This window comes from Melanotaenia boesemani, chromosome 8, assembly GCF_017639745.1.
Source record: "Melanotaenia boesemani isolate fMelBoe1 chromosome 8, fMelBoe1.pri, whole genome shotgun sequence".
Taxonomy (NCBI): domain Eukaryota; kingdom Metazoa; phylum Chordata; class Actinopteri; order Atheriniformes; family Melanotaeniidae; genus Melanotaenia; species Melanotaenia boesemani.
The window spans coordinates 21,961,622-21,988,871 of NC_055689.1; the positions used below are offsets into that span (position 1 = coordinate 21,961,622).

At 37.1% G+C, this 27,250-nt stretch overlaps 1 protein-coding gene across 1 annotated transcript; it reads right to left on the reverse strand.

Moving 5' to 3' along the window:
* Positions 1–417: 417 nt before the first annotated feature.
* Positions 418–23,592, reverse strand: kiss1ra (KISS1 receptor a). The gene is made up of 5 exons (XM_041993382.1): positions 22,390–23,592; positions 17,683–17,807; positions 3,256–3,391; positions 2,873–3,111; positions 418–1,382 (listed from the first exon to the last, which is right to left on the reverse strand). The coding sequence occupies exons 1-5, from the start codon at positions 22,640–22,642 to the stop codon at positions 1,002–1,004; spliced, it is 1,134 nt and encodes a 377-aa protein (XP_041849316.1). The 5' UTR covers positions 22,643–23,592; the 3' UTR covers positions 418–1,001.
* Between the last annotated feature and the right edge of the window lie 3,658 nt (positions 23,593–27,250).

Here is a 27,250-nt window from a genome sequence, read left to right on the forward strand (position 1 = left end):
CAGATTTTAAGGTGCTCAATCTTTTTAAACCAGGAGGCTATTCCTACTATTTAGACATAAAATTTCAATCTCATTGTTGAACTCCAAGAAAACATATGAGTGCATTTAACAAACGTGAGACTATTGCAGTAAAAATATTATTTAGCCTAACAGGTACAGACAGTAGTTAATAATAATATATATATATATAAATATATATATATATATATATATATATATTTATATATATATATATATATATATAAATAAATAAAAGAATACACACACAAAAAAAGAAAGCACAAACAACAAGGTAACTGATTCAAAGCATAAGTTTAGATGCTTCGAATCTAAATTAGATTTCAACGTGGGCACTGGTAATTTCCCAAACATCATCTTTTTTTGTGTCTCTTTTCTGTATCTGTAAAGTCTCTCTGCTATTTGGTAGCTCAGTTGGTGAAGCTTTACAATGAAAAGGTAGCATTTTGTGCTAAACAAAGTCAGTGTTCTTCAACATTCTGTCTTTGTTTCCATGAATGAAAGCTCCGTCACTCATTCAACCCCAAATGGCCGTGAATGTTGCTATTTGACATTTGAAGACTTCACAAATCCCAAAATGTATCATGTCATTAAACTGCATTAGCTTTGAACCTTAATGTCTGCTTCTCAGTTGTTTATGGGGTGGAGATGGAATAAATGAATTTCTCACTGGAAATTGCTTCAGTTGGCACTTTTTGAAAACACAATTTTCTGCTTTGGTCAAACACCCACACAGAGTCTGGACAAATACATAAAAAGCTTAACTTACAGGCATATTTACACAAAATAACACAAGTAACATATACATAGAATAATGTTTGTAGAAATGTCTGGAAAAGTGCTGTTTGAAATAATTTTATGTTCAAATAATTGGTGTCTAACAAGCTTATTTTGTCCCTATGAAAATAGATTTGAACTCATGGCCAACATCCATAATTTACTCAGAGTTTGGGATAAACTTGTTCTGCAATTAATAATCAGAATCAATTTACCCCATTATTATTGATGCCTTCCTCTGCAGCAACAAACTTGATCTCAGCATTGGCAGTCCTTGAAGCCATGCTGCTATCTCTGACCTTGTGCTTGAACAAGAAGGGGAAAGTCTTCCTGAAGGACTTCTGAAAACTGGCTCCCATGAAGCCATATACTATAGGGTTGACTGAAGAGTTGGCATAGGACATGCAGTTAGCCCACGTCTTGATCTTATATGTTGTGTAGTTGGGTTGGTAGGTCGGATAGAAGGACTGAAAAAGGATAAAGATCTGGATGGGACCCCAGCAGATGGCAAAGAGGAGGACTATGACCACCACCATTTTGGAGACTTTGCTCCTGATGTTGATTGTTCTCTCAGAAAGGAGGTTGACCTGAGGAAGAGACCAGAAGAGACAAGCTTTTGAAAGTTTGCATTTCCTTTGCATTATTCACTCACTTTTGACATCTGGGCTGTTTGTGTTTCCTGTATTTATTCAGCACGAGTAGCAACTGGAGAAACTCTGGACCGGATGTAGCCACCCTGAGGTCTATCATTTGGTTTGACAACTATTCTAAATTATAATTATGCAAATGTACTTAATGGTTCCATAAGAACATGTGGACACAGCACGAGGTCTTTTGGGAGCCGGCTTTCTATTTACCTAGGCGTACAATTTACTCACCAACCAAACTAGCATTTAGCAATTCACACTGATGGCAGTGTTGTATTTTGAGAACACACAACCTCAACAACATATTAAATAGAGGTTAGGCATAGATAGATTTAATGTGGCACGAATGTACAGAAGGGACAATTACCAGTTTAATGCCGGAAATGTTATATTCAGGGCTGGCTAAACCTTTTTGGGGCCCAAGCAGAATTTGATCCCCCCTCAAGCCCACTTCAGTACCACCAGTGCTTAATATTACTGGTGCTTGATCATTTCATACACTGCAAATATAGCAAGCATGAATTACAAAATAGAATATCTTTTAATTCCATTTCCTATTGGCTGTAGATGTTAATTGTAAGTGAACTAGAAATGGAAAGCATGCTCTGCTGGTATGTATCTGTGTTTGTTGTAGCTTAGCTTTTAAATGCCCCAACAAATACATCTTTCCATGTGGACATAATTATCCATTAATTATCTTTATTAACATAAATGTAGCAAAATGTAATAAATGTAACATCAATTATTATGATATTAATGTGTAACATTTCAGGTGCAACCCTTGATTAAATCAAATTCTAAAGCTTAAATGTAGCTTGTGTTTGAACGTGGTGGACCGTTCATCTGCTTGCTTTCTTTTGCTTGTTGTTGTTTTGTTTTTTTCTGATATGTTCAAAATGGATAATTACTATCATAAATTATTACCTAAATGTGATGTGCTGCTTTGCTTTTAAACAAGTTGTAACACAACAATGTCGCTACAACTGTTAACACATACATAATTGCCAACTTGAAGCCATTATTCTTTCAAGCAGATATGTATTTTACTCTCTATTTGGTTGAGTTTTTTGTGCTGACAAACTCCTGAAAACACTTCTGCCAGACAATGTTAATTAAACAGACCATGCAGTACATCTTATTAGTGTTCAAAGTGGTTCAAAACATTAAAGTAGTTGGTTTAGCACTAAATAAACAAGGTATTACACTGAGAGACAATTGTAGAAATAAAGACCTTATGTGCAGGGCTGTCTTTGAGCTTTTACTGATACTGAACTGCCAACTCAGCCAAAAATAACTTAAAAGACTATTTCAAAGACATTGTAAAGAGAAAAGATCTTTTAGTTTTTAATTGATTGAAAGGTACTAGTAGTAGGTGCTTGCACACCTTTCTAACAAAGTTAAACATTAAATAAAACAAACCTTGTCCATACCTGGTAATTGTTGTCTACAGGTTGTACAGTTGGCTGGCCAACCCTTTTCACCATAAGAGTGTAGCAGAAAGAGATAGTGAGCACAGGCAGCAGGTAGGCTGCAATAAACTGGTAGAGGATGAATGCCCTCTCATGAGTCTTAGATGGAAATCTCTCCATGCAGTATTGTCTTGGACCATACCAGTAACCCTCTTCTATGCGCTGGTACATTAAAATTGGAGTGGACAAGATGAAGGAACCTGGGCAGGATTAAATGTACATTAATTAAAGTTGCATAGGTCATTTCTTTTATACACATATTGTGAAAAAGTGGTTTGGGTTCTCATCAACTTTGTGGTGACTGAGCAAATATATTATTTAATGTGGAGAATGTCACAACATACCAATCCAAATGCAGATGCTGACAATCATGGCTACTTTTGGGGTGCGGTGGCGCAGAGATTTTAAAGGGTAGACTGTCACATAGCAGCGATCCCCGCTCATTGCAGTCAGGGTGATACAAGTGGCTTGCACTGTCACCTATGAAAAAAGACAGGGAAACATAGCGTTTACATACAATTACATTATGTCCTTTAAATGTGTACAAAGAACAGTGACATGTACTATGAATCCATCCCTGTACTCTGTAAACGACTAGTTTCCAAGAACAAATGCTGTGAGTAGAGACAAAATTATGATGGATTCATTTTTTTCATATTCATAAGGGTTTTTTCAGATAACACTTCAGATACCAGCGGTATAGTATAAGCCCTGGAAGCAGAGAACTAAACACACACTTAAATTCTAAATCATGACAGTGCATCTAACATCAAAATTTTGTAATAAAGGCATTTTAAAAGCAAATATGAACCATGCAAAAGTACAATCACCTGCAAGCCCTCTCCTAAGAAGATAACCTTAAAGAGAATTTGAATTCAAATTCAAATTCAAATTCTTTATTGTCCCCAGAGGTAAATTGATTTTGCAGCCAGAACACACATGTAGGACAGACATCACATCAAAAAAACAAAATCAGAACCAATATATAATATTTAATATAATAAGACCATTTAGAAAGCTAGAAAAGACATATTTAGAGCCTAGATGAGCACAAGTTTTGGAGTTACTGCTTTCTAAAAGTTTTGAAACATGTTTAGTTTCTAAGAAGTTAAAAAAAATACAAACAATTGCTGCAGTTACAAACAGAAAACAAGCCAGAAGTATGCATGCATGCATGGCTGAGCCAGAGATGGTAGTTAAGCCTGATGCAACGTCCCGACAGAGAAGACATTGCCTGACAGCACCACATCATACCCTGTGTTTTAGAGTGATATTTATCAAAACAACACAAAAATTATAAAGGCCATTTACAGAGGCCATTTTTCCTCTTTGAATCTTTTTTTATCATTCAGAATTAGACAAACCTTAAATTAATAAATAATTAATTGGTTAGATTGGTTGGATTACTGTGTCCTTGTATTTCAAATAGAAAATGGCAAATGCTTACCAGCTTATCAGCTAACATATAACAAAATTATATATATGTATATATATTTTTTGTCAATTATTTGAAGGTAAATGGTCCGTATTTATATAGCGCTTTACTGTACCTGGGATGATACCCAAAGCGCTTTACATTATAAATCACATTCACCCATTCACACACACATTCACACACTGATGGCGGAAGCTGCCATGCAAGGCGCTCAACCACGACCCATCAGGAGCAATTAGGGGTTCAGTGTCTTGCCCAAGGACACCTCGACATGAACTCGCCTTGGCCGAGGACAGAACCGGCAACCCTTGGGTTACAAGACGACCGCTCTACCTTGCTGAGCCACGCCGCCCCCCTGAAGGATTTGAAGGAAGGCTGGATTTCAGTTGATGTTGGCATCGATGCAGCTCTGGTAGAGGTCCCATGCATTCAGTGCTGTTTTTTTATGTTTTAGATGGCACCAGTTTGTCTGTCTTTCTGTTGGCAACATAACTAAATAAGCTATGGGTCATGCTGATGTTCTATAAATATATGGCATACTGGGTAGGCTGTTTTGCCTTGTGATGGCCGTACCTACAGCCACACAGTATAAGGCGGTAACCCCACTACACAACACATTTCAGTTATGCTAGTTTATGAGTTAACACCATTTTGTTTTATTCTTCTGAGGTTTGTTGTGCAAATTAACTAGGATACTTATAATCCGAACAGCAAGTAGTGATAAATGTGAGGGTTAAAGTGAGGGAAGAACTGAGGAGGCATTCCAAATAAAGTCCAGAAGCAAGGAGACTGCATTTGCGATTAGTATTATTTAATTTACATATGAACAAATCATCCAATTTTCAATTTAATGGGGTTTAGTGATGTTTGATTAAATTAAACTTAATGAGAAACACTATAATTGAAGAGCAGATGAAGAATTGTTGTGTGCAGTTTGACTCCAACATCAAACTGTTTGATAGAGTGTCAATCTCAGAATGAGAATTGCCAAATAAATACATTTGTTTTAATCTCAGTCATTGTGTTGCTGGGGAAAAACAACCCAACTCTGTATTAATGTGCTTCAGTCCACCACAACTACATTTGCTTTCAGTGAGATAAATTAACAGAAACAAGCCCAACACTATATACACTACCTACTAAAGTCTTAGAATGCTATACAAATGGGTAAAATAATCTAAACTTTTCAGGAATATGATCTTGGGATACCAAAGTTATGGTGAAAAGTTCTCTTTATGTTCCCTTCCAAATGGGATCTAATTTTGTCCATCTCTCATCTAGGCTTCAGCTTTTTCATCTTATGTGCTTATGAGGCCAGCACCCACCCTCCTCAGGTTCGAAGCAGCACAGTTTCAAAGGGATGAGAAAGAAATAAAAGAAAGGGGTCGTGAAGAGTTCAGTCCTGAGGCTCCTGAGGAAATTATTTCCACAGTCCTGTAATTTTGAAGATTGTGCATTAGAAACTCCATTCTTTAATATCTTATATGGTTCTGCTGTATTCTGTTATTATCTTTAGATTTGGAAAAAGTTTGCACTTTACAAAAGTGAACCATGTTTAATTTCATGAAAAAAAGAAAGAAAAAATGGGTAAGTCCAAAGCAAGAGTAAAAAGTAGCTCAGGCTGCACTTGTCTGATCTGGGCCCATATTCCTAAAGATTAAAGATAAAAGCTGTTCCTGAAGAATCCCAGCTCTTAAGAGAGCTCTTGAGGTGAGATCTGTTAAGAGCAGGGAAGAGGACTTTTAAGTGGCCTAAGAGTTCCCTAAGCAGAGGACAAAATGATGGACAGTAGAGGCAGGAGAGATATTCTCCCAACACTGGATGACAGTGAATTAATTAAACATTACAGACTGGATTGTGCAGGAATCATATTTGTGGTTTTTTGTGAAATATACCTCACAAAACACGTTTATGCTCATTGACCAATTGAGCGAGGAGCAAACACTGTCCCTCCGTCTAGTTGGGTTTCTTTCTTCTTTTCTTCTCCATTGCTGTTCTCTGGTTTGTGAGTGTCAACTAGCGCTGCTTCTTATAGGCTGGTCACCAATCACAGACATTGATGGAAGCTGAGCCATTTTACCCTCGTTCATACAAAATGGAGTTGAAATGTTTAAAGTTGAAAGTGCAACAATTGCTGGCATGGTGAATAAATGTAAGCAAATAAATATAAGTATCAGCAGGTGAATACTGTGCAAGTGGGTCTGAGTTTCTACACATTCTGTAGGATAATTTTAAAGTATAGCTTACTATTCATTTAACAGTTTTTCTTTTTATGTAAAATATGATTTATAATTACACAGTTTTCATATAGATAAGATTCTATGATTCAGTTTATTGATTTGACGGTCCAATCTATGCCCATTGTCACCAAAGGTGTATCTAGCTCAGGGCTGCTCAATTCGGTCCTACGAGGGCCGCAATCCAGCAGGTTTTCCATGTATCCCTGCACCAACACACCTGAGTCAAATTAGGTGGCTCTAACAGCCAATCAGGTTCTACACAATGACTCATTAATTTGACTCAGGTGTGTTGGTGCAGGGATACATGGAAAACCTGCTGGATTGCGGCCCTCGTAGGACCGAATTGAGTAGCCCTGATCTAGCTTTTAGGCTCAACCAATCACAGCTTTTGAAATGATGACTCATACCTAGCAACAAGGTCAACCTCACCTCCTCACTAAGATAGGTGTTTCTGTCCAGTCCTTGCTCAGAGTTCTCTGAAAATGTTCTGAAATCACTCCTAAGCTAAGACTCCTTGCTAGGAAGTTTTAGGAGCTCTCTGAGAGGATTCTCAGAATGTTTAAGAATATGGCCCCTGGTTTTTAGAGAAGAAGAATTGCCTATGACCCACATGCTTAAAAGATTAACTTTCATCTTTAATTCTTCACCCCTAAATAAGAGGTGAAAACTTGAAGCTTTATCAGGATTTTTTTCTTGACTCACATCTGTAAACTGCTTTTATTATTCTTAAGCAATGTCTGTGAATTATTGAAAGTCTAAGTTGATTAGATAACATCAAATTACATGTGTTCATGGTTTCTGGCTACCAATATATATATTATCATCAAGAAGTAGGTTAAACAATAAATATTTCATCAGGGGAAAACCAGTAATTACTAAAATGAAACAATGTTCTGTTCTTACCAGCTACAGATAATGTTTGCAAACTAGAGAGGATCAAAATCAGCTTGTGACATGGAAAGTTTACACAAATATCTTTGGCACGTGTATACACCAGTCTGTATTTCTAACATGTATATTGACTTTTCCTGGCAAGGCAAGAGGGAAAAAAACTTGTGTAATCATGAAAGGCTAAAGCCAATACCTATCAGATCATCCTCATCAGAGATCTTGTACCTATGACCAGGCAAGGAGACTGACTGTACCACAAAAAAAAGAAGAATATTTTATGTACTTTATTCTATAACAAGAGCTGCTGTAACAAGTGAATTTCTCCACTGTGAGATAATAAAGTCTAATCTAATCTAATCTAATCTAATCTAAACATCTATGGTAAATTATAAATTGAATCAAAGTATCACAGTATTGTGAAGACAAAGAGCAATGTATGTGTTCTACTGGATTTAGCCTATGAAAGCAATGACCTTTCTTTTATTACCTCTGCACTCAAAGAGAAATAAAGAAAATTGAAATAGACAGAAAAAACAGATTATAATGATGCAGTTAAATCCCATCCAGAGTCCAAAAAATGAGAAATATAAATTAACAGAAATGAATAGCTTTATAAAAAAAAAAACATTTAAAAAATACAAGCAATTTAAATTCTATTTAACATGCATTTTTGAAATATATAAAAATATACTCAAATATATATTCAAAATAAAAAGTGCAGAAAAAGTGGAAATTAATGTAAATGTTTATTATTCTAATGTTTTGTATTTTCACATTTTTATTTATTCCTTATTGTGGGACACATGTGACTCTATGTTCCAAATGATTAAATAAGATATTAAAAATGAAAAATACCAAACACTGACCTCCATAGTTGTGTTTCTGCATTATTCTTTTGCTGAATTATGAAATGTCTAATTTAGTCACTTAAAAGTGTATTAATTGACCTCAGGTAAAGGATTTTAGTGGAATTTTCTTCAGCAATTCTGTGAAGCAGCTTGGGTTATTTTCCTTAGTCTCTCTGCTTATAATCCCCACCTACGGCAACACAAATTCTTACCAGAAAAGAAAACAGCTATACTTTCTGTAGAATAGAAGGAGTTGGAGAAGGAGTTCAGAAGGATGGCAAAGATGGCTCAAATAAACTACAAAGAAAAGGTGGAGAACAGGAAAAGTAAGGGAAGCATGGCAGGGTCTGATCTTGATGATGGATAAAACCCCAAAACCTGCCATGGTCAACTTTCCAGACCCCATGGCCTTTGTAGAACAGCTCAATACATTCCTCACCTGGTTTAACACCAGCAGCACATCAACCAGCCTTCCCACCTTATATCTCTCCTCACGAATTCCTCATCATCAAGGGACAGCTGGTGACCTACACCCTGCAGAGTCAACCTCTGGCCCAGGCAGTCTCAGAGGCACCACAGTCCCAGAGACTGCTCCACTCAGCTAAAAGGGAGCCCTGACCAAACTGTTTCAACATATCTTGGTTTCTAGGTGTGTCCCCAACCAGTGGACAGAATCCAGCATCCTTCCAATCCCCCAAAAGACTCACCCAAAGGACCTGAAGGACTACAGACCAGTGGCCCTGACCTTAATGCTCTGTAAGTGCATGGGATGGGTTGTGTATGACTTCCAGGTCAACATGCTGTCTCACAAACTAGATTCCTTTCAGTTTGCACATAAGGCAAATTGGGTTATGGAAGTTGCTTACCCTCACACTCTTAGACACCATCACCAAACAACTTGATTTCGCTCACTCACACACAAATTTTTTTAAAGGACTTCTCTTCAGCTCGTAAGGTTGTACACACAGATATAGTGCATCACCTTATAGGCCTTTAGGTTCACCCCACATTGATTTTATTGATTCAGAGGTTAAATGACAGACCATAATAGGTGTTAAAGTGGTTTTACATCATGCAAGTTGATTTCTAACACAGGTCTTCCTCAGCGTTGTGTTTTATCTCCCATCCTGTTTTCTGTGTACAGTAATACCATCACCTCAGACAGAGAAGGATGAGTCTGGCCCTGGTGGCACACCTGACAGATGATACTGCCAGTGTCAGTGATTTAGATCAGACTTTAATTTCTGGAGCAAAATACTGTAAAACCAAGGAGTTGTGCTGTAGGGAGAATTTTTTACCCCACTTAGTATCCAGGGTAACCCCACTGAAGAGGTACCAGTTTATAAATAACTGGGAACACAGGCTGACCACCTGCTGAGGAAATGGAGGACTTTCAAGGCTAACAAACACATTTTAAATCCAGTGTATACCTCACTCACAGAATCCATTATCACCTCTAGTATTTCATCCTGGTATGGCTTCCTCTCAAAACCCAACTCTCTCAAATAGTCAGTCAGGTCAACAAATTATTGGGTTACCACAAATACCATTTTCTGAACTATACCATCACTTTGTTATAAAGAAAGTCTCCCAGATCACAGAGGACTCATCACACCCCCTCCATCACTCTTTCCAGCTGATGCCATCAGACAGACGCTATAAGGTTCCTCTGGTTTGGAGAAACAAAAAAAATCTTTTGTTCCCTATCTATCTATCTATCTATCTATCTATCTATCTATCTATCTATCTATCTATCTATCTATCTATCTATCTATCTATCTATCTATCTATCTATCTATCTATCTATCTATCTATCTATCTATCTATCTATCTATCTATCTATCTATCTATCTATCTATCATCATCATCATCATCAAACTTTATTACAGACTCGTAGTCCAAAACAACACACAACACAAAACAAAAATACAATAAAATACAAGAAAAAAAAAAAAAAAAAAACTTACTTAGGGCAGGCCTTGATAAATGTACACCACACACCCTACAGAAGACATCTATACCAGTGTCTCCATAACTGAGACTGGTAGCGTGTAACACTGAGTCTTATATTAGTCAGGCACATTATGATAGAATTACAACAGTCATTGAGACGACAAATAAATGTATACATCAAATTCCTTAAAACTGCCTGAAAGGTTTTAAGCCCTGATGACACAAACAACTGACTTGCACTCTCCCATCTCGGTTTCTTCAGTAAAAGTCTGAGACAATCATTATACGCCACATTCAATTTGCGCATGCTTGCTCTTTTATAATTTGACCACAGATGTGAAGTGTATAAAGGTGTACAGTAAGCTTTAAACAATGTCTTTTTCACCTCATCTGTACATGGACCAAACCTCCGGATGAGCATGTTAGCCTGTGCATACACCAGGCGACACTGTCTATAGATGTCCGCATCATCAGTCAGATCATCAGTAATAACATGACCTAGATATTTACATTTGTTACAAACAGACAGAGTATTCCCACATAATGTAAACTGGGGAAATGTCAACCCTTTATCATCTTTTGTTCTACTGATCATAATAACACTCTTACTGGCATTATAAATGATATCATGTTCCATGCCATACTCAGAGCAGATGTTGAGAAGGTCTTGGAGACCAGCACTACCAGGACTGAATACAACAAGATCATCTGCATACATTAAATGATTTACAAGAGTCAGGCCAATACTACAGCCAGTTTTACATGCATTTAGTCTCTGTGACAGTTCATCCATAAACAGGTTGAAGAGACCAGGAGATAAAATCCCTCCCTGCTTCACTCCATTACTAACCCCGAATGGAGCTGACCGGTTACTCCCCCAACTCACCTGCATAACCTGGTGAGTGTACCAATAAGCCAGTATTCTCAGTATGTACTGAGGGACACCTCGCTGACTCATTTTAATAAACAGCTTCTTATGATTGACACGATCAAACGCTTTGGACGCATCAATAAAACACATAAGCACAGTAGAGTTCTGACTCCTATATTTTCTCACAATTTCTTTCAAAGCAAAGATACATAAGTCAGTACCATGTTTAGTTTTAAATCCAAATTGGTTATCTGAGGTATTAATTAGCTCTTGGATCCTACTTAACAGAATCTTTTCCAACACTTTGGACAAAATACTAGCCAGGGCAATAGGCCTGTAGTTGTCTGAACTACCCACTCGACCAGCTTTGTCCTTAATAACAGGGACCAGAGTCTATCTATCTATCTATCTATCTATCTATCTATCTATCTATCTATCTATCTATCTATCTATCTATCTATCTATCTATCTATCTATCTATCTATCTATCTATCCATCCATCCATCCATCCATCCATCCATCCATCCATCCATCCAGCCATCCATCCATCCATCCATCCATCCATCCATCCATCCATCCATCCATCCATCACTGTTCTTTAATTACATTGTGGGACACAGTATATAGTATGTCCTTTTTCTGTGTTCAGTTTGGAGGGAAAAATATTATTCAAAATTCCACTGCTCTACCTTCAAAGACTCAAATTTTGATTTTGTGTGCAGTTTTCAATTCTTCTGGGCATTTTGGTGAGTAGAGCCCAAATATGCAGAAACCTATGCATCGTCATGGGAACAGGAGGTAGATTTTGAGGGGGAAAAAAAAGTTGTTCTGAAATGAGAAACAGATTTTTTCTGCATCCTCATATGAGGATGTCGCTCGTAATTTGCTTTTTATGTAGTGAAAGATGTATAATGAGTGAAACAAGCAGTCAACCTCACAGCTGATCCTTTTTTTTTTTTTTACCTTGGAACTCTGTAGTCCACCAACAGTAGTCTCCAGATCACGGAAAATGGAAACCACAGAAACCATAACTTTTACAGGTTGAAAAAAACTTTTTAGGGCTGGTAGTAAATGTGTCAATAAATTTATTATATGGCAACATAATTGGCTCTTTGTTAAAAGTCAAAAAGTAGGCTTGCATTATTTGTGTTTACTTTAGCTCAGAGTGGGAGTCTTCACAGCTACATTGCTTCCCTTGCTGAGCTGTTTCTTGTATGCGTGCACATAAACCATATTTTCAGTCTGCAGTGCCATCACCCAGTTATTGCTAAGCTATTAGCTCTTCTGTCATATAATGCATGCCTTTATATAAATTCTAATTATTCGTAGTTGGTTTTTACTATAATAGATCCGTGAGATATGACGTCCTCCACTGATGTGATTGGTGTGACAAATAAGTGTGAGAAATGTGTTACTTGAGTTGTAATTTTATTGTGGTACAAAACTATATCATTTAACAAGATTAGGTTTGTAGATTCATTGTTCATCATGAACATCATGCCAAAGAGTGTGCCTAGATCTAGATTGCAGTGTGTTTTCCGCATGTGCTGTGGGCTGCAAATGAAAATGAAACTTTCATAACAGACACAAATATTCTACAACAAATCCCTGCAGCTGCTACCTATGCATACCTGAAAAGTGATTAAATAATTTAAGTAATTATGAAGTGGCTTTCAATAATCAACACTTTTTAAGCCTTCATATATTCTCCTTAATGCTGTCATTTTACCACACATATATAAGGTAGTTCATAGCCTTGCTTTAACACAGCTGGCATGATATAATTTAGTAACCTTTTACCTTTGTTTGTTTTTGCTGAACTGTGGAAATTTTGCAAAACTACTGTAATACTGAAAGACGGGTCAGCTCTCCAGTGTCATTACAATCATTTAAAACCTAATTGCCCGTCTCTTTTGTGCATGCATTAAAAATAATGACAGGGTTCTTGGCAGGAAACTCATTACAAACAGTTGAAAAAGATGGCTGCGTAACCAAAGAGAAAAATGAAACGAGCAGCTTGTGTGACATCTGCTTTATCTATACGAGAGTTCAAACCAAGAGTCAGTATTTGACAAAATACACGCTCACGAGCTGCCAGATCTGCATGCTCAACTGAAATGATATCTTCCCTGTTATTTGATTAAAAATGTATTTAGTACACATGTCTGCCTCTTTTCTTGGCCTACTTCTCATACTGACAAGCTGGAAATATTCTTTAAGTCATCAGTTTTCCTTTGGAACCAGGCAGATTTTATGATTAATTGGCTATATCTTTATATTGAATAAGAACCCCTTTTAGCCTCATTTCAATAGAAAAAAAGAAATTAAAATGATTTTTTTAGCCTTGATTTATGAATCACAAAGAAATCACGTTTTCTTATTTATCCAGGTAAAAAAACTTTAATTTCAGTTATATTGAGAATTTTTTATTAACTTAGTTTGATAAATTTGTTTGACCTTTGCTAACAGTGTAGCCTTTCTAGTTCAGGTTTATGGGGGCTTTTCTTTAGCATATAAGGAGTACTTAGTGCACGACTGAACCATAGACTAGCAGAGGAATGTGGTCTTCAAGATCTGAATTCCCACCTATCCATTGTCATATAATTTTGATTATTGATATCTACTCAGTTATTTTTTACTCACCATCTGATTGATATTATGTCTAAGAATGTGATGTTCTCCATGGGAGCCTGGCTTGTGTGTGATGTGTGTGCCACTCAGAGATGGAGGCCAGATGTATATAAGCGGGGGCATGCCATTTGCCGGGTGGAAGACTCCTTAGACTGCCACATGTGTTCCTCTGACTGTTATAATCAGAATTAAAGACCTGTCTTTTGAAACGTTTACCTCACTTCCTCTTGTGTCATTGTCAAAAGTCCCACATTATACATTTTTTCAACAATTTCGTATGGGTGTCAGAGGTCCAACAATATTGTTTTCAAGTGTATTACCACAAAAAAATCAGTCTTGGTCTTTAATTTCAGCCATTCCAAAAATGGCTCAAGTAAACTCTACAGAGACGGGTTGTTTCTGTGTCTGAACCTTTAAATGTTCATGAGTGGTGCCTGTCCACGCCCACTCCACGCCCCTCTCTGGGAGAGGATCCAGTTTTTGTTGCCGCCCGTTCAGTGATTTCAGAGGGCAGGCTCAACTAGCTGGGGGGGCAGGTCAATGGGGGGAGTGGTTATTTCCCTTCGAAAAGGGGGAAATCTCAGACTCATCCATTTAAGCACACATTTGCTAAAAGGTAGAACAAGCAAGTGAGAGAGGTCATTTTTGGGCCTCATACACAGGCTATGACGACACATCTGACTGTTAGAAAATCTTTAGAAAGTGAATTTTGCATAATGTGGGATGTGGGATCTTTAAGAAAAATTTCCACATCATCATTGTTACACACTATGCAGTTAAACACTACTTATGCTACTTCCCACCTTGAACAAGCTGTATAGTCACAGACTTTGTAAAGCCTCCTGCTCATGGTGCTTTTGTTCCTTTCCAAAGGAAAAGAACCATTTTAAATAAAAGGCTTTAGTGGGTAACAAGCTCATTAATTATAGCAATTTTATCCACAAGGACAAAGTGTCATTTCCAAGTTGCCTGAATCCAGAATAGTACACTGCCATCACTAAACCAAAAGACTAGGATTCTTGGTGAAAAGTACTTCACCTTTCTACGCCTGATCCAAGAAATATTGGAAAGAAAATTTTGAAATCTGGTCTTTAGTTTGTAATTTATCCAAATGAAAAACAAAGGTTTCCACCAGGGGGCAAAAAACAAGTATCAGATTGTAAAGACCAGGGATCATCAATCCTGTTTCTTGAGGGCCATTGTCCTGCAGGTTTTAGAAGTTTCCCTGATGTAACATGCCCGATTCATACCCATAGTAAATTCAGGTTATCTCAGAATTCCAAGAGTGGGTAATGTCATTACCAGGCAGTTGGCGTTCCCTCAGCACCAACCTCAGAAAAAATAGACACCTCCTAAAAAGCCAGTGTGTGAGCATCTACAATTAGGCCGTATAAAACTAGAAAATCACGAACCAATTGCAAAAACATGCACCATAAAAAACACTAGCCAATTTTGGTAATAATGATTAATAAACCATACATACTGACGCGACATTTAACAAATAACCCCACAATAACAGCATAATTATCAATAACAACAACTTGGAGCAGTTTACACTAGAAACCTAGTGGATACAAAACATATGAGAAACAAATTTACAACAAAGAACTACAGGCGGACCTGAACACAGCCATCTTCAAAACTACAATCTTGAGGTCTTCTGCAACTTAGGAGTTCTCTATTCATCACTTTTTCATTTTCAGAAATAATTCCTTTGGAAAACAAGACAACTAGAATGAAAAGCCCTGCACAACTAGAAAGAAAGTTGTGCAGGGCTTGCTAAATACCAATAGATTGACTGTTGCAGCAGAGAAACTTCTAAACCTGCAGAACACCAGACCTAGAGGACCAGGACTGAGAATCCCTGGTATAGAAGAATCTGGGCAAACACCAGAAACAGACCCTCTTCCATTGCTGTGGTAACATTTCAGTGCATGTCAGAGTATAAAGAAATGAGAATCATATTTATCCTGCCTGCTGGCATCGGGGGGAACACAATGCAGCAGGCAGTAGCTGATACAAAGTAATTAGGACTCACCAACACAGTAATGACAGAGCCACAGGTCGGCGTAACTCTCAAAACAATTGCCAGATTCATCTATACATCAGTTTTGAGCACATGATAATAAAATAAGAATTTGAAACTTTATGTATGACATGATAAAATGAGTGTTAAAGGGTTAACATCAAGTATAGCTCACAAAGAGAAGAAAAAGTTTTTGTATGCAATCCTGCTGGCTTTTGTAGAATTCTACCCGGCTGTTGCCATCTGACCTTAAATGTCTCACTTTTAACTTCTCTGATTCAGTGGTAATAGTGAGTCAGTTAGTCAGCAGAGTGTCAGCAATGAAAGGCACTGTCACTGTCCATTCAGAAGTGTTTAAACAATTTCTTCTCTTAAGGCTATGAATGCTATGAGTGGTGTTTTTAATGGATCATACTGTAAATTAAAGACATATTTCTGCGTCAGAACTGTGTTCATTACCAACTCATACCACATTCTTTACTGATAGCATGTTTTGTTGGGTTTGAATGCATAGTGTGTTTCCATAGCATCACTTTTTGGACATACAGGTTTTCCAGAGATGGTGATGTGACAGTGTTTACAATCTTTCCTGTCTGCAGGGAGCTGAAGCAAATAAGGCACACACTATTTTTAAAATAAGGACAAATAAATGTGACAATAAATTATATATATAAAAAAAGATAATAGATAAACAAAATGTTTTAGCAATAAAAGCATCAAAGGGGAAGAGTGTGACCATGATGACAGTAAGATGTTGATTCTTTAATTTTCAATACATAATATTAGTTGTTGTATGGCTTACAATTGAATATATATTGGGCTCAAATATCTGTCTTAAAACTAATTTTGAAAATATGCTCACAGACTCAGTAGTGCAGAGCTCCTCTGTGTTAAATGTTTTTACTCAGCTAACATGCTGTGAAATGTATGCTTGAAGAGGCAGAAGCATATTACCCAGCATTTTTAAAAGTTGTGAAAAGAATCCTCTCTCTCTGAAAGTTCAATTGTTGCGTTGTTAAAGGGCAAAAGCATAAAGTATAAAATGAATGCCAAAGTGCAGGTTGCTCCTCATGTTTGAGTGTGGTAATGTCAGACTACAAAGTTCTTTCTTTTTTTTAAGCTTTTTGTTTTTTCAGGTCCCAGTGGCCTTTATATGGAGAGACCCTATATGAGCAGAAAGTGATGACAGGTGGTAAATGACGAAAAGTCAATACTCAAGCCTGGACTCACTGCAATGTGGACTTTCAGGCTCTCTCAGCTCACAGAGAAAAGAAAAGAAAAGAAAAGAAAAGAAAAGAAAAGAAAAGAAAAAAGAAAAGAAAAGAAAAGAAAAGAAAAGGAAAGAAAATACAGAAAATGTCTCTTGAAAAGAAAAGATTTTAAATCCAGCCCTCCCATCAGCACTTAGAGCTTCTTCTTTGAAGAAGATGACGTTATGATGCCTGAGTAATGAACCTGCACTTACAGCAGACCCAACTGGTAGTGGCAGATCGCTGACACAAGCTTTTCATGTTGGAAGTAGGGACAGTTTCTATAGGGGCTACATCATATTTGATGTCCACTTTGCCATAAAGTCCCATCTGCTATGTGTTGTAAAAAAAACTTATTTTTAAAAAGTCAGATTATCATTTGAACAAAAGATGCTTTCATATAAATGACAGCCTTAGATGAGTCCTTAAGCACCATGGTTAAATCTCACTACAAATGATGCATTTCTAACAAAGTCAGTTTCTTCTTCCACATTTATAAACTACTCTGCACTTTCTGTTGAGAAGTAAACACGCAGCTACTCTCATTATTAACAATATGATGAGCCAGAATGGTATAAAAAATGTATAAAAACAGGATTTTTTTTCTGTTATTGTGATTTCTTTACCTGCTGCAGAAAGGCAACAAATTTGCACATGAAGTTGCCAAAGATCCATCCAGGGAGAGGGTAGAGTGTGGCAGTGAAGGGGACACAGCACACCAAGAAGATGATGTCGGTGGCTGCCAGGTTTGCTGCACAGAGAGAAAACAACATGATGTACAGGATGTTAGATCTACAGTTTGTAATGTTCTGCAGCTCCTGCACAAAGACGTGGGAGGTAAATGTCATATGGATTGTTCAGTGACTCCAGCCAAAACACATCTCACCACCATCCCAGGCTGTGGAAGTAACACAATAACACAATAGCAGTGTGTTTTTTCATGTTCTATTACATCACAGGTTGCAATATCTGCATTGTGAGGCTGGGGGGGGGTCGAGTTTAGAGTTTGCATGTTCTTCTTATGTATGCATGGTTCTCTCCTACTTCGTCCCACAGCCGAAAGTATCCATAAGTTAGTTAGTGTTGGTTTGTTTCTCTGTGTTAGCCCAGCGATGGTCTGGTGATGTGTCCAGGTGTACCCTGTCTCTCATGTAGTAGCGGCTGGGAAGTTGATGGTGTGCAGCTGACAGTTGAAAGACTCTGCACGTCTTCCTCGTTCGGTTGTGAAATGGCTGCATTTGCTGTTAACGATTAGAAGTTTTTAAATTAATGACAGGTGTATGAATTTAAGAACTGATGTGTGACACTGAAACAGGTGGCAACGCATCTAAATCTGAGCTCATTCAGCAGCTTATAAGTAAATGTTATTCATTAGTGCTTTTATTTACATCGTAACATCTCTCCACTTCTCTTGCAAACGTGCAGAAAGAACGTTTCTTTCTAGCATGTTTTTAGACATATTTTTAACATAGTTTATTAGTGAGAAACCTGAAAGTATGTAAACAGTAGGCAGGTTCCCCCAAGATGGTGGACAAAGCACGGTGAGGTCACATGCACATGATTAATACATATAAATAATGATCAGACAAGTCAAAATGTTTTTGTTGGTAAAGTTTTATAATGAAAATATTCAGTTACATTTGGTAGGACCTTTGGTGGTCAGTTTTCTGCAAAGGACCAAATATCTTCTACATATTGATAAATCTATATTAATATCACAATAGAACCCACTTTTAGTGGGAAGAAAAAGAAACAATATTTTGAAAATAGAAGATTTGAGGAGAATATTTTGGTTTTCCTTTTTTGTAAAAAATCTACAACAGATTTTCAGCCCAGTTAGGTGGAGCGTAAGATGATGCTTAGCAGTCCTGCAATATCTGCACAATGCAATCTAGTTTCATGCAGTTTCCTCCAAACATGATATTACCTTCACAATAGGTTGTAACATTTAGCTTTGTTTTGTTTCAGACTGATGACTCTGATGTCAAGTACTGAGTGTCTACTTCAGATCATTACTGTTGATGGGCTGCAGATGGTTTCTGTTTCTTTCTTGTAAAATAAAGCCCAAAAGTGCTGATTGACTTCCACAAGGTCATATCAGCACCTATACACACACAGGTGTCTAGAAGATACTCAGTACCCTTCATTACAAATGTACATTGCTATTCAGATTGCACACCATCAGAATGTTACAGCAACATCCTTTAGAGTCTAGCTTTGGTTCCTCCTTTACATATTTTTCTATCATTCTGACAAATGTGCTGCACACCCTGTTTGTTTTAATGGCTGATCTAATCAAATGATAGTTGCTGGATCATTATGTTGGGGGATAAGCAGATGGTGCAGACGCTGATGAAATGATGTTGAATATTAAACTGTTTCAGCGCTGTGGCCTTGGTATACATTATCCAAGATCAAATTCTTGTCACATCTACATCAGCCAAATGTGTGTGTCCTAAATACACTCAAAAGAAACCTATGATAGGAGCATGAATGTTGTAATTCTATGATTATATTTTATTCCTATGAAATTGAACCTAATAGATCAATAAAAGCAAAATAGACAGCAGAAACACAGTTAATGAATTTTGACATTAGTGTAACATAAACGAAGGCACAGCTCCATGCCTGGAACCAAACATTATTTTGACATTTCTTTATCGATTCCTTAAATAATATTAATCCATGAACATCATCTTGCAATAAACATTCTAAGTAAGCAAAACCAACTCAAGCTCCTAAACCATAAAAATAGCTTGTTGCATGTTAGCAGAAATAGCTCCACAACAACTCCAGCAGATAACTGTTCTTTTACCTGTTGTCAGTATGTCAGTTTACACTATTGACCTATGTTAAACCTGTGAGACACTTTTTAAAATGGCTTCTTTACTAAGATGACTATAATGTCACGTGTAGACACAGCACTGGTTAATTTCTGGAATTTGGTGCTTATTTATGCTAGTGCTTTGTAACTTAACATACAAATAAACACATTCCTCAGGAAATGGTCAAGTTCAAGGACTAAACTAAAAAAGAAAAACTTAAGGCTTTAGCAAAGCCTGGAGAACTATTACTCAAGAAGACCAATTTAACCCCTTAACGCCTGACCTAAGAAATAGTGAACAGAAAATTCCATTTTTATTTTAATCTGAAGTATTTTTTTTTGCCCTTTAACAAGATCATGCGAAGCAAAGGTTTTCACAAACATTAGCCTATGTATCAAATATGATTCAGCAGGCATTAAGGCGTGAAAGAAATTATGAAAGAAATTGCACCTTAAAAGCAGAATATAAAGGAATCAGGAGGTCAAGATTTTTATTAAAACTGGAAAAAGGTGAAGTATCCTCATGCTAGGATTTATGGCAGATATGTTGAATTGGATGTGTGTGTGAAGTATAGAATTTATTGGCTGCTTGGACTAAGCAAGTGCACAGCTGCACACTGAAATGCAATCATTTAAATGGCTTCCAGCACTCAGTAACAGTTTGCGATTTTGCACTCTCAGTGGGGAGAACAGCACATACCTCTTTTAGTCTGCAAAAGCCACAATCATTCACTGTAAGAACATTTTCTGGGATAGTTTTAGAGTGTTTAATGCTGGACAAACAAGTGTAATAACACTGTGCTTTCATCTTTGGCTATGTTGATCAGTTGAAGAATTAATTGTTAAGTAACAACACACCAAAACAATTAATATGACAATTTCTGCAAGACTTTGAAAGGAACAGGGTGATAAAGGGTTACACTACTATTAACCCTTTCTATACCACTATTACCACCAGCAGTCCCGTGTCTCCAGGATGGGTTGCTGGTGATCCAGTGGTATTGAAGAAGTTTTAATTATTGGTCATGATGTTGGGCTGTGAGTAGACAACATTAAATCTATCCTGGATGGAAACAAGCATTGACTTTCTTTTGTCAAAAAGTGAGGATATGGTTCAAATTTGTCATAAAATTTGTCAATATCATTCTAGCAAGTACTTTTATCCAAAGTGACTAAAAAGTGATGAAAATGTTTGAGATAGATGTGAGATTTATTATTTTGCCCAAATACACAGTGATGTGTAATCTGGGGAAAATGGCAAACTTCTTATTAACCCCTTAAGATCCTTCAATTTTCACCTAAGACAGGTTTTTATGGATAAAAGACTTGTTGTGGACCAACGATTCTGCTGGACTACTTTTACTGGCCCCTTGCTGATGTAACAGGAGCATTTGTGTTGCAGTAACATCTGCTACTGGGGTAGAGTATGGCTTCAAAAATAAGCTACATTTGTGACTAATATGAGTGTTTACTAAATCTACAGTTATGATTGTAGCCTGGAATGGTATGCTTCATTCAAATGGCAAAAATCTTAGCTTGTGTATAATAGGCACGTACTTGAATGGGAGACTGAGTAAAATACATATATATTTGTCATGTCCCGCCCACAGGACATCTAGTACCAATGGGTTAAAGCAGTGGTTCTCAAACTTTTTAAGCCAAACCTCCCAAGATAACATACGCTGGTGTTCACGCTGGAAAACTATCAGAATCTACATAAATAAGGAGGATAAAGGTGCTAATTTCAAAGATTTATCTCTTTATTGGTTTAAATTGGACAGTCCCAGTAAAAATCCCAAATTTGTTTAATAAAAGTAGGCTATATATTTTTTTAATTATTTGGTGACCCCCTGAAATGATTTTGCAACCCCAATTAGGGGCCTGACCCCCATTTTAAAAACCACTAGGTTAACGGATGGGTACTCTTCTCTTTGATTTATAATTACCTTGTAAATTATAATAAAAAAGGAGATAAAATCAGAAATTGCATAATTCCAATATAATTTCTGCCTGGATAACAATATTATATTTATCATGAATCATTTTGGCATCATCTGCAAAGAAATTCAATCAACTGAGGCACATTTTCAGTCATGGGTTCCTGATAATGGATAACTTGCACAAATGAATAACTTCAGTTTGTATGCAGTAAATTCCCAAGGCAGATAGTTATCAGAGTTGCTTCCTTTAAAAACATCCTGCACTCAGGAAAATCAGTTTTTCATCAGATTTTTCATTTGAGCACTTGCCTCTTCTGCTAACAGTGAAAACTGCCTACAACAGACACATTGTTAAGTAGTAACAGGGTAAATTGAAGATCCAAGGAAAATGCATTGAACTTCCATGTGAATCCTTTGTGGGTGTAAAAATTCATTACATGGCATAAAACAGACATTTAAAAATATTCCATTCACACACAGATATTAACATTATCAGTTTCTCTCTCCATATTTCTCTTAATAGACTTCTATGAATTAGAAATACAAACATGAACGTTGTTTTTGCTCACCTATGTAGAAGTTGGTGGCTGTTCTCATCTGCCTGTGTTTTGAAATGACATAAATAACCAAAGAGTTGCCCACCAGTCCAACCAGCATAATGAGTGAGAAGAAGAGAGGGACCAGCCAGGCATCAGTGAGAAAAGGATGCTGATCTCCTTCTCCCTCAATGTCATCAAAATGTCTTTCCTGTGAAGAGTTTGATTCGGATCCGTTCATTCCAACCTGCTCAGTGGAGTTCCACAGCTCCTCGGAGGAGTACATTGTGTCAGGGTAGAGTGGATTGTAGTGTGAGAAAACAAGTAAGAAGAGCAGGTTTTGTAAGAAATAGAGGCTGAGATGGCAATTATAAAAGAATGTGTGTAGTATCCATGCACTGGGTCCAGTTTGCCCTCAGGGGAAGAAGAGGAGAGGAAGACTGATAGTTTAACATGGAGGAAACAAATAAATACAATATGAAGAAAAAGAAAAAAAGCTAAATAAAAGTGTGTGACAGAAGAACGAAACTTCTAGCAGTAAATGGTACAGACTCAAGAAAACAACAAAGATGGTCAAGTCAGAGGAAAACTGGATTTAGAAAGAGAAATATAGAAGATTGAAAGAAAACAGTTATGATGAAAAGTCTGTAAGGTTTTTTTTTTTCTTTTTGTAAAGGTCTGGAGAGAATGAAAGACAACAACAGGTCAGACACAATGGGATAACATCTTTTTTCACTGTGACAAAGTACTCATTGGTTTATGAAAACAATACAGAGGAGCGGAAAGCAAACAAAAAGCATCTTTCCTTCAGAGCAAGCTGGATGGAAACTGCACTCTGGTGCCACCATATCCCCCTCCGAGTGCTAAAGCATGCTGTTTTTCCGACTTTTCCTCCAGAAAAAAGCAGAGTGTACGCCGAGAGGCAGACAGATGTGTTCTGTGAGCTCTGTCACAGGCAAAAAAATCCACCGTTCAGCTTTTTTTCACTTGTCTTCATTCCTCGGCTGTTAATCCCAGAGCGTCAAACCTCTTTCCATTCAGGGCTATTTCGTTGGTAGAAAGCAGGTAATTTGATTATTCAGAGAGGACTGAAGTTAGTGTACTAGTAAATGTTTGCTCTACAACCCTGACTAAACTACGACTAACAAAACGCTTTGTATTTAAAGAGAGAAATGAGCCCAAGCATCAGTCGTTGTTCATCTTCCGAGCTGAGCTGAGTTGATTGTGGTTTGTGCTTCAGCTGAAACGGCAGAGAGCAGAATGAAGGAGATGCTGGCGGCTTTATACAATGAGCAAGAGCAAGGACACACAGGCACATCAGTGAGGAGGGGAGGGGGGGTTACACATGCACAATCACACACACACCTCAATGAATCTCGATGCATGTGGGCTACTGCATGACTTTGGGATAAATGTCCTCATGCTATGGTTTCCTAGCAACATTATCCCATTTTTTTTTAGATGCCCCTCCACCCACCACCACCACCCTATTGATAATCAATCAACAAAAAGGAAAACAACAAATAAAATTCACAGTAGTATAACTGTTTGGAAAAGATTCCTTTAAGGTTTGCTGTTGTTGTTTGTTTGTGTGTTGGGTGTATATGTCTGTGTGTGTGTGTGCACGCGCGCACAAATTCGTCCCACCAAAAGAGAAAGAAAGAAAGAAACAAAGAAACAAAGAAAGAAAGAAAGAAAGAAAGAAAGAAAGAAAGAAAGAAAGAAAGAAAGAAAAAAAGAAAGAAATGAGGGCTTTCCAGTATGAATGGAAACAAATGAACATGATGCTACTATACCAGTCTCAACCTCCACATGTAACCAATTGTTCCCTCAAGCAGTCACTTGAGAAGAACACATGCCACAACAGCTGAAAAGCTTTGCAGTGGTAAGCAGATGTTTGGTTATATGTGGGTAACCTGAAGAGCATACACTACATTATTAATGCAGCTTCAGGCAAAAAGCTGCACAGATCGTGATGGAGAGTCAGTTTGAATAAAATGGCCTTTATCAGAACCAGAATACACCAAATCACACGGTAGATTAGATGGATTATGACACTGTCACTTTCATCCGCTACAGCCTGGAAGGAATGTAAAAATCTTTACACAGTGTCCTTCAGACAAGCAGCTTTGTCCATGACCCCATATGAAGAAGACTCCTTAGTTCAAAGCCATTTTCAGAGATGAGATTCATAACATTAGTGGTTTTATTGATCTGTTAAAGTGACAGATATATGTCCCTTCTTCTTTTAATGTTCAAGCATGTCTGTGAAAGTGATAGAGAGAGCTGCTTTGTATGCATGATATTTACCATTTGTAAAGTGAGATACATCAATAAACTCTTCATATAGTCACCCTAAGTAAAATTAATTTGTAAGTAAAATTATGGAGGAGAAAAGTCTGAACAGCACTAGTGTTTATTCAATAATGTGATCTGTTGGATTTCTCTGAACAGCAATTAACCCACTGTTGTGTAATGCGTCTGTTACCATCCCATACCTTTTCTAAAGGACTTGAAAAACAACATAACAGCTGAGCAAAGTGCTGTAAATGAAATGTAAGAGCAAAAGAAAAAAAGAACTAAAACAGTACAAATGATGAGCAAGGACTGTTGATGTGACTGCTGCAGTTATGACTTTGTTTAAAGTGATGGATAAATGTTATTAGGTCCAGAGCAGTTATACTGTCATTTCAAAATGTTACGTAAAAGTACCTGGTTGGTAATTTCCACATTGCACCAACACATTCATTTGCCAGCCTCTTAATGGAAAGCAGTCCAAAGAGGACATCACAATGCCATTATATAACGTACAGCGTTAATAGAAATTAAAAAGAAAATAATGAAATAAAAAGTACTTCATTATTCCCAGAGAGAAATTGCAATGTTGTAGTGTTTTGTTTTTTTTTTGTTTGTTTGTTTTGTTGTGTTTTTTTTTTGTTTGTTTGTTTTGTTTTGTTTTGTTGTTTTTTTTTTGTTTTGTTTTTTGTTGTTTTGTTTTTGTTTTGTTTTTTTGTTGTTGTTGTTTAGATAAAAACAAAAATGACTTTGATGATAGTGCCTTGTTCCGGAGGGTGATAGCTGCTGGCAGGAATCTAGTTCCGAGATAAAAATGTAAAATGCAGTGTGACTTTGTAAGTTAATTTCTATATTACTTTGTGGAGCACTCATGATGCACACCAACATTCATCAACATAAGAAAAAGTCTTTCACTTCAGAAGATCAAATCAACCAGTGTGAAAGTTCACTAAAGCCATGAACCATGGACACCGTCTGCTTTTGCCCTTTTAAGAGATTGTTCAGGTAAGGTGAAAGGTCATGAAAATGAGTATGAATAGAATGAAGCAGCAAAGTGCTTGCCTTGATTTTTTTTTTTTAAAGTTACCTATTCTACATCAGATCTTAGTAAAGTAATTATAGGAAGCTCACTGGGTAAATTTTCACAGCTCTGGCCTAAATGATTGAGACATTTTCATTCTCATAAACATCCATCACTAATAAAATGTTACGACAGTTTCCAGCTTGACAAGAGTTAAGATTATGAGAGGTCTGCTGCTGTGTATTACCTGCACTGTTGTTAAAAAATCCTTAACATCTGAAACTAGATGAGCCTTGTTAAATAGCTCCATTAGGCATTGCTGTCCAATCTATTTGCAATGATAATGAAAGGAAGGGAAAGATGTGAAGGTGAAAAGAAGGGGAGTCGTAATAAAAACAAAATCAGTAGTTGAGTTTAATCAAATAACTGCATCTAGTTGTGCAGTCTCAACCTTGGACCTTACCTTTTCAAGCTCTACATTTTAACAAGTTGTCAGATGTTTGTTGCAGTAATTAAATATAAACTGTGCTCTGAGGTTATCTGCCTGTTGTCCCTGCTGACTTCTTGGGTTTTCAGAATGTACCTCTTCTCTTACCGAGTGTCATTGAAGCCCTCTACACAGAATAAAATTGGCATAACCCATATAATCCTCTGGTACAATGAACAAAATGCCATTGCTGATGCTTTTCAGTCATTTTCTAAGTTTGAGGGCAAATTATCAAATACAAGAAGTGCTTATTGTAAGGGGTAATGTATGTACCATTTCCTACCATTACAAAAATAACCTAAAAGTAGTCCATCTAAGCAGAAGTTCTTAAAACTTTTTGCCTAAAACTGGGTTTCTGGAGCTTATTTAATACCTGAGACAGATCAACACGACTCAGAACAGCAGTGTGCTTGAAAGAGAAGCCAGTACCAATTGTCATATTGCAGATGAGAGAGAGATGTAATTCTTTGAGATTACCAGTCAAGTATTTTTCAGTCGGTTTGATGTCTGTAGTTTCAGCTTGGCTTGCTAGTGTTAGCCCTCATGCTATTTACTGTTTGCTCTTTCAAATGGTAATAATGTGCCTCAAAGGTTACTGACTGTAATTTGTGTCCACATTTGCATGGTTGCTACAAGCTGTGGAACTGATTTTAATGAAGACATAACCCAGAGAAGAAAGAGATGAAGTGGGGTGTGTCACACTGTGTCTTAAAACCAGCTAATGTGACATGCTTGTCACTGGACATGGTTGGAGGAGGAAGGTCAACAAACCAAATGTTGACTCAGCAGCATGTGATGAGATAATACAACTCTGATGGCTGTCTTAACAGGAGGAAGTATGGCTGCAGCTGGAACTAAAGACCAACCTAAAAAAACTGAGATAACAAAGCACGGCATCATCCCTGTACATCAAATGACAAAACTTCTTCACAACCAGACCCACACCATATGACAAAGCTGTGATTTAATAATGATTACGTCTCTGTTTTTATTTTACCAAAGCTTGTCACAAATATTCCATTAAGAACTCGACAAAGTGTGTTAACTTGTGAAAAAGGGGGCTTTATACTTCTTCTTCAAAAAACACTCAA